The sequence below is a fragment of the Centruroides sculpturatus genome, unplaced genomic scaffold (genome assembly GCF_000671375.1).
Source record: "Centruroides sculpturatus isolate CEXI.00-Female unplaced genomic scaffold, Cexi_2.0 scaffold1984, whole genome shotgun sequence".
NCBI classification, from domain to species: Eukaryota; Metazoa; Arthropoda; class Arachnida; order Scorpiones; family Buthidae; genus Centruroides; species Centruroides sculpturatus.
The window spans coordinates 83,033-92,564 of record NW_019386117.1 but is presented as its reverse complement, the minus strand read 5'-3'; the positions used below and the strand labels follow the sequence as shown (position 1 = coordinate 92,564).

At 32.6% G+C, this 9,532-nt stretch overlaps 1 protein-coding gene across 1 annotated transcript; it reads left to right on the top strand.

The window, feature by feature from the left end:
- Positions 1 to 4,050: 4,050 nt before the first annotated feature.
- On the top strand, positions 4,051 to 7,038 carry LOC111613683. Its single transcript, XM_023355027.1, has 3 exons — positions 4,051 to 4,302; positions 6,450 to 6,557; positions 6,625 to 7,038. The coding sequence occupies exons 1-3, from the start codon at positions 4,146 to 4,148 to the stop codon at positions 6,795 to 6,797; spliced, it is 438 nt and encodes a 145-aa protein (XP_023210795.1). The 5' UTR covers positions 4,051 to 4,145; the 3' UTR covers positions 6,798 to 7,038.
- Positions 7,039 to 9,532: the final 2,494 nt, after the last annotated feature.

Below are 9,532 nucleotides of genomic sequence, written 5' to 3'. Positions count from 1 at the left end.
GATACTAGATTACATAACACGACTCAATATTATTCTTTAGGTATATTCTCGTTTTATATTTTCTCTTTTATAGTTTTTAAACTTAAAAATTACTCTAACACCTTTCCAATCTTTTTCGATAGGTTTAAGCTTGTTAGGAAGGATGAATCCTAAAATAATATATTTATCATTGATCGCCGATTAAACAGGAATACTAAATTAAATTCGAAGAACATCCTTCAACTGCATCACGTGAAGCATCATTCGATTCGCTAAACTAAGAGAAACGGAATTTTACCTGGCGTATCCGTAATCTTCTGATAAGTAATTGCATTAAAGAACCACACGAATGTTGTGATCACGAGATCCAATTCGAGTAATTTAATTAAATCTCGTCATGTGACTGAGTCACTCGAATTTAAAATAGCGAATCGACATCTGAGCGCTCACCTAGTCGGAGGAAAGTAAATATTAAAAAAAAAGTCACTCACCGGGGTGCGTCATCGGCCGACATGGTCAGCTCGAGCGAGTGGAGCGGACGAATGTGCAGCCGATTTTCACGTGTTCGGTTTCCACCGAAAATCGCGAGCATGCTCACTTCGTCCATCCTCCGTCTACCTGCTGCTTCTCCGCCTCTTTGCTGATTTTTTTTATCGTTTCGCCATAATAAAACACTTATTTTACGTTTTCCTCTACCACATCGACATTTCTTTTTATTTAAATAAAGAAATCACGCGATTAGATTCATTTCCGAATGGAAAAAGTATCGCTCATTACTGTAATTTGTTCTTCGGATCTCGACGGGGATCAGTAAACTGTATCAGATACAATTATTGCAGAGTTTGGTCTTTTTTCTAATCCCAACTCTTTTATTTCTCGGAGGATACCAAGCTTCTGAAAGTAACCGTTTCGACACTTGGTCAAGTAATTACTTTTCTTGAGTTGTTACCTGATAAATCGATATCTGTCACTTTCGAAACGGACCGGATTATTGATACATGTTTACGTCTAAACTCGATAACAATCAGTTCTGTACGATGTTTCAGATAATTCGGATACTGCATTCAGTTTAAAATATAGATAATGTGACTTTTTCGAATTGCGTTACTAAACTTGAATTTTATTCGCCACGAATCAAACAAGCAACAATTTATAAAGGAAATTATTTTTTTTATCTCAGAAATAATGTAATGACCATTTAAAATTGTCTATTTTACAATAATGCTGTCCATCTATTCGTTCAAAATAAATTTACTTTCGATCTAAACAGAAGTCACATGATTTAAATTTTTTTCATATTACTAAGCAGTAAAAGAAAATGTCAGATCAAGATGTGGCTACCCACCATGCTCAGTCAATAGCCATATTGACATTCAAATGAAATAAAAAAGAAAAAATGATCAAATTTAACTTTATCTTTTTGTATTCGAAAAATCACGTGAATCACCTCATCGTGGGTACGTCACGATATAAAAATTGCCGCGTGTCGTAAGGGGGAGGCGCTAAACGGAAAAAAACACGAAAATTTTCCATTTTCGTTTGATAGTTCGGACAGGAGGTGACGTTCTCACGGTGGAAGAACGTGAAGCTTCTAACAAATTGTTCGGGAGATTGAATTTTCTGCTTCTTCATTCCACACGATGGACAATTCTGATAGAAGTCACGTGATTAAACACACTTGGCCTACGTACTCAATCCTGGTATGCGAAACCAGACAGACAAAGGTAAATTTCTGTTCATCGATTTACTTATACCTTTCCACAGCTTTTTATTCGTTGGAATGGCGCGAGTTTTTCAAAATTTACAAATTATGGAAGAAGCATCTAATTTACTTCAATAATTTCAATAATCGGTCGGTATGATATTATTTATCTCTTTTATAAATTTTCGTCCGAATGGCAATTATATTATTAGGTTTCTGAAGACAAAGTCTGCCCAAAACGGGACGACTATTTATTTATCTCGTGTTCCTGTAAAGTGTATAGGTGGTCCCGTTTTGGGCAGACTTTGTCTTCAGAAACCTATCATTTAACTCTTTAAAGTGAGTATTTAATCCTTCGAATTTATTCCAGCCAAGTTACAGTAAACAGCTATAAATATAAAGAAATCATAAAAATTGATAACGAAAATTTTGTTTTTTATTTTAATCAAACTATTCCAAGTATCCCAAAATTATTAGATATTCATTGTCTTCTAAATCTACATGTTGTTTCTTTGTTAAATTATAGGATTTAGTAGACCAAAGCACACAAAATCCAAGGAAATCTGTTCGAAAAATCTTTATGCACTTTTAAAAATGAACGTCGTCATAAATAAACATTGTCGTTTAATAAATGATTTTTCCCAATGAAATATCGACAGAATATTGCTAAATTTGGAAGATTAAATAAGTAATTGTCATTATTATGCGTCTAAAAATCATTCGCCAGTATTATCGATAAATGAAATTATTTGCCATGTTGGGATCTTCACCAAAATTGTAGTCGATTAAGTAGAATTGAGAACAAGGGCAAATTCTCATAGAATACATTTTCCATCAGCTAGATCAGACAATTAGACTGAGGATAGCATCGATTAGATTAATGGCGTTATCCTCAGCCTCTTTACCTCAACTATTTGATGAAATAGTAAAAAGCGGAGAAAAGTAAAGCATTATCTTAGAATTACGAGTATGCAACCGATTTGAATGTAATAACAACGCTTGCAATGCCAACTGTACGATAATTTATTTTTATTTTTAATTCAAATTATGAGGATTTTATCTTGATTTTATTCTACTTGGTCGTTCTGTTTCTGCTCTTAATCTTCTGATCCGACAGCATTAGAAACACGAAATTAGAAACATGAATAAATTATCCGTGTTTCTAATTATAACTTATCTCTCCTCACTAGTAATATTTATAGCAAATATCCCTCTTTTTTCAAATAGTTTATGATCAGTAGGTATTTATCAGTTACGTCATGGGAGATAAAATTAAATTTACGAAAGATGAAAGAGTTCCTCATTGTTTCTCTCTCATTGAAATTGCTAACGTCTACATACGATTATCCACTTGACGACATTCATCTATTCTATTATCTAGAATCGTGTCCGAATTTGCCACATATTTCAATATCTAATTTCAACTAGATTTTGCTTTCAATTGTGTTATAAATTGCTTGATTTGTTAAACTTATCTGTTAATCCGTAAACGATTACTCTAGCAATCAATTATAATCTAACCTAGAACTGGTTATCGAATCTTCCCGATATCTAGATTTAGATTATGGTAGAAAATTAAATGTCCTTTCGACGTGTCATCATCTATTTGTGATTTCTGACAATTAAAATGACGATGGGAACCCGGAAACCTCGCTGCAGGCTTATAGTTTAGCCATCATCTTTGCCTTTTCGTTCCTTCTAAATTAACTCGGAGAACTTATTTTCGCGTCGTTTAACGAAATATCGACCCAAACCCGAGTTTAATGCGAGTCACTAATAATTGTTAGTGTTTCCATCTATCGAATAATTTCGTAACTATAATAAACATAGTTTTTTTTAAATCCAATTTGTACTTTTTTCTCATAAACATTCGCTTTTGCCCGTATTCACAATCAGGGATCAAGCGTTAGAGTTAGAAGTTAATCAATAAGACTCTACGTATTAAAAGTAAAATGAACGGTAATTAGGTAACTCTTGATCCGAATACGGGCATATGACGATTAACATTTAGTTTAAAATATAGAATTTAATATCGAGTAAATAGATTTGTTGTCGTTGTAGCCAACGAAACAATAAAATCAACTATACTGTATCATACTTATATTAAATGGAAAGTTTTATTTTTATTAGAAAATTCGGATCGAAAATAAGGGAAATAGTTCGTTTATAATGATGTTATTATGTTTCTATTGTAGGAGTGCGTGAAATGTAAGACTTAGGCACGTATTTATACACAAATCGTGCATAAGATGTAGCATTATTCGAATTACGTGAAGCCAGGTGTAAAGATATCTACAATACAACGTCTTTGGAGAGAAGGCAGGTCACCAGACGGCGAGGAGTGTATTTTCCCTTCCTCGCACCCCGCGTATAACTCACGTTTTTATTGGAAGGCTGCTCGATGACGTAGTTTAAATGAGTGCGGGCGATAATCGTCGCACGTGCCGCTTTTTACACGGCAAACATGACCATCAGGACAAAGTTGCTGTTTTTCCTCTTCGTTTCTTGCCAACTGGTCATGTTGGTGGCTCAACTCGCTTCTTTGGCTGGTACTTACTGGACCTCTTGGCACTTCCGCTATAACATGACCAACGTCGATCACTTCGGTCGCAGCCAGGAAGGTGAGAGAATATCTTCCAATCACGTGATCGGTTCCTCATTGGAATATCCCAATTTGATAGATTGAATTTTACGTAGATGATTCTACTTTTATGACGATGCCGTTTTAAATTTCGATAATACCCGACTCTTTCTATTAGAAACGCGAAACTTATTCGTTAAATGATAGTTAAGCATAAACAAAAGTAAATTTGTTTTGTTTATTTTCAGAATGTTTCGTTACGTAACGCAAACAAACTTTAGAATAAGAACGCGTTAACTATTATAACCAGTTTGAAAACTTTCTCAAACCATCAGTTAAGTATCAAAATTTTTGGGAAATAATGCATTGTCAACGTTAGATTCTTTCTTATTTTTATTTTTTTATTAATTAATTTTAGATAATATATTTTGGGAATAACTTTAAGCTCATATTTTCTTTCTTTATTATATAAATAATAACTTACTTTAGCCAGAAGACGGAAATTGTTAAACTTAAGATACTTATAATTTACTCTAAACACTTTTTATCAAATACACGAATAATGTTTAGGCATTTAATAAATTTCGTTAAAAATATACGGAAAATCGATTTTACAAATTTTTTCGTTATCAAAAACATCAACAACAATAAATTTTTAATATTGAATTTATATTCGGTACTTCTGTAGATGTCATTTATGAGAATCCAAACGAATCTATATTAATAAATTAAAAAAAAAAAACTATAAATTTACTCGTGGACAAGTACAGAAAATTTAGCAGGCTTTTATAAAAATACTTTATCATAAACATTGTTTAATAGTAGAATTACTATGTACAGTACTTTTAATATAGTAAGTTCTGCTTATAGTGTTTTATATAGTGTTTTATAGTATATAAAATTGCTTTTTTATCTCAATTTTTAACTATATTATTTAGGAAATAATAATTATTATTATTGTTTTTGTTCGCGATATTAGGCTTATATTAAGTGAAATAAGACTTTATTAATGTTTCTTAAAACCTTTTACTCGGTAATTTTCAGAAAGCACTTTAAAACATCCGTATTAAATGTAGTACGCACCTCAATTACCTATCCTTACTAATACAAAACTATTTCTATGATACTACTACTTGCGCTACTACTGTGGATGGTGACGCGTTGACGGGAGTCACGTTTTACTCGCATAAAGGTCACGCCATCTATTTAACTTAAAATTGATTACAATTATTCGCGAGCGACTTGTAACGATGAAGTCTCGATCGCCGGCTGATGGATCCACTCGATTTTCCTATCCAACACGAAACAATGGAACTAAGGAAAGAATAATCGTTCGATTCGAGTCTGCTCGTTGGAGGACGTTTAAGGCAAACGGGTCACGTAAAGAATGACAGGTATTTGCGACTGGCGATTCCTGGCCGGCGACAGGTAAACAGGTCTTTTGTCCCGTATATGGGAGACTTGTGGGCATCTCAAGGCCTCCGGCCGCGAATTATGCCAGGTCTGGCGCCAAATATTCCGAGGGTTACGCGCAGTGCCGAGATAATATCGATTCTTTGGCGTCCATCAGACGCTCCACCCGACTCATCGCTCCTTCTCTATAATTTTTTTTTACCGTCATGTGAAATATCTTACCTTTGTAAAAGTCGAATGGATAGAACACTTCCTATAGGTGAAATTAAAAGTGAAAAATTATGGATGGTCAAGAGTCTGTATAGTTTCTACTCTTTAGAAAACTCTAATTTGACTTTTCCGAGATAACGAGTTAAAAAAATTAATACTTAAGACACGTTAATCGAATTGAATTTAGCGAAATTAAAACGTATGAAACAGTTCCGAAAGTTTTTATGTACGAGCCGGTTTTTATAGCCTACGAAAATTGAGAATAATTGTCGAATGTTCCCGTTATAACCTCGAAAAATGTGAACATACTTTTGAAATCACGTGACAATGTTCAAAAGAGTGTAGCAGGTAAACACAGTAATACCTAAGAAATCAAATCGGCGACCTACATACGCATTTAAGAATGAGCATGATAAATTACGAAAGTGAAAGCATTTATACAATTTTTGGTCAATTTTTCTATCTCAATCAATAGAGAATTGTTTGTTTTATTTACGCTTTTTTCTTATTTAAATCTATAAGTTTGGAAGAAAGGTGCTCATGTTGTCATATTTCTCTTTTCAGTCGAATCTCGTGGACACGCTGGACTGTGGTCGAGATGCGTGAAAATCCGCAGAGGGAGAGAAACCAAAGAAGAATGCTTTTATAATTTCGCCAACGCTACTTATGAATGTAAGTACTCGCTTCTGTAAGAAAAATCTCCCTACAGACAAACAAAAAACTCATCTTCTAATTTCAGTCGGAAAATTCTGCAAGATCGCCACATCCGCCGTCTGCGTTTTGCAGTCCACTCTCAATCTGTTCCTTCTGACGGTAGTCATAGCAACCGCATCCCGCAAAAATGCTGCATCTGTCTTACGTCATCTTCGTTCTCCACTCTTCACATTGCAAGGTAATTTATGCAAAAATTAAATAATAATTGATCGATGCAATTAACACACTCTTTCTGAGGGTGGAATGTCCTTTTATAATTTACAAAAAGTGATTAATAAGACTTGTTCAATTTTCATTTCTCTTCTAATTATTATACCAAATTTCTGCTTTTATTCATGAATAAATTAATACTTTCGGTGTTAGTTTTATTTTAATATAAAAAAAAATACCTCAATGCATCTAAAATTTGTGTTTAAACGAATTGTGCGTAATTTTATCACTTACAACGTATTCATCGAAAGAAATGATACTATAAGTACTAAAATATATTAACATAGTTTATAGTCAAGCGTTATAACTTATTATATCATTGGAAAAAAATACATTATAACTTATGGAAGAACAGAAGTAGTAGTAGCTAAACTAAACCTTAAAAACAATTGTATTATTTTATAGGCTATATAAACCTTACATAAAAGTATTATTCATTTACTTTTAATATTATTTTACAGACATTTAATATTAGTAGGAAAAAATCTAAGGAAGTGTAGTGTATACTACTTGCACATATAAGCTTATACAGTAATCATATATTATTATAAGAATGTGAAAATTAAATGTTTTATTTTTAAGCATTTATCTTAATTACATCAGATTGAAAACATATGGTGACACGATAATGATAATATATTATAATTTTTAAGTCGGTCTTCGTAATTAAAAGGTATTTTATAAACTGCAGTCATTTCAAAACTACATTATTACGAAATAACTTTAAATTTTATTATAATTATACATAATTTTATCATAACTGAAAGCATTCTAAAGTTTCCTAAGCTATTATTATTTTCTCACTTAATCATTTTTACTGTCTTCTAAACAAGTCCCCCTTTTTGCAATTCTGGTATTTTTCATCCCTTTGCTTTAATTCATATATTAATTTTTTTTTATTTAGTATAAGATTTGACATTAGAATAAGATTAATGGTTATTGGAGAATTTAAACAAGAAATCCGATATTATGCCGGTATAGGTATTTTCTTCTATTTGTAAAGGTGTAAGAAAAGACGTCCTGTTTCTAGTCTAGATTATCGAAAAAAACAATAAAATCCTCCTTGTATTGGTTTTCCTCGATCCGTTTGGCCAACTAACGTGTCCTACAATCCGAAATCGGATAACTGACAAAAATTCAAGATTACTTCATACCGGATATACTTAACAGATGATGTCAACGTTTAAGANTACAGTAAAGATTTAACATTTTCTAAATGAAAAATATTTTCCTTTGCAAGTTAGTATCTTTTTTTTATTTATTTTTTACTCTTTCGCTCTCTGGTAACCAAGAGGATTTTTTCAGACACATTGTGAGTTTGGCCAGGCTCACAATAGAGCAGCCGGGGGTAAGAAACGGAACCTAAAATAATCCAGGACAGACTATCCATGAAAAATTCCCAGATTCATCTTTAGTACGCCAGAGGAATCACGGCCAGATGGTCGAGTGGTCAAGGTGGCAGCCTACTGGGGAACCCCCGGGATCAAATCCGGACGGGTCGAAAAATCTCCAGGAATTTTTCGGGAGGTGATCTATTCGGATATGTCGGACCCCGTCCCTTACCATCCGGCTGCCCATTGTGGGCCTGACCAAACCCATAATGGGCTTACTAAAAAAATGCCGTCTTAATGCCCATATGACGGAAAGAGCAAAAAGACAGAGGAATAATATGGCGGACAGATGAACCAGATTGAAGCGTCGGCCCTTAATCTCTCGGTCTTCATCCGGCCATCATATTATTCTTCTATAGTGATACCGAATGGTCTTAACAGTGGTCAAGTGGGTAAAATTTGAACACTGATAGTTTGTAGCGGATTAGCGCCAGACCAACGGGCAGACCATGTGAAGTTTTTTGGTTTCCTTTACGCATTTAAGTTACTGAAACGTGAAGCAATGTGAAAATTATTTTAATTTTAAATTATTCTTGAACACTTTATTGATTTAGTGATTTTAATTATCTATTTCCGATTATTTATCTAAAAACTGAACATTTTAAGTAAATAATCAGAACCGAAATCAGAAACTTAATGGATAATTTAATTTATGCGTAAAAATATCGCAAACGATTTCAATTTTAGTTTGGACTTTCTATGAGAAATTGGCCCCTATTTAGGTGTTAATAAAAATTGAAATGATTATTTATTTAGGTTTAAATTTATATCTTGATCTATAATAATGTACGAATAAATTCTAATATTCATATCAATGTAGCAATTAACAGGAATAAAAAAAAAGAAAAGAAAATCTGTATCAAAACAATTAGTGGTTCCATTATTTTATCTGTTAACGAGAAACTCTACAATGTTAAATAATGATTGTTTTAATCATAATCAACTTAAGCTTTTCCCTGGAGCCTCGTGTTTTTAGAGCCTTGAGAAAAATAAAATCGCAATTGATATTAAATCGCCGTAGTTCTTCCATTACAGTCTTGTCTGACTTGTAATGGTGTCAGCCAATATAATACCATTGGGGATTATATATCAATTATAAATTGATTAATAATAATATAACTTTATTATAAAATTCATAAAAAATAAATTCAAAATACGTCTAAATTATTTTTGAAAATTTTATGCTACTGTTGAGGTAGCAGAAGTTCCTATATTAGAACTAGACTTTAATATTAATATTGTTCGAGTTACGTAACAATTGTTGTTCGTAGCTACCTGAGAAAGTTTCCCATTACATTTTNTTTAATTTATTCATTTTAATAAAATTATTAA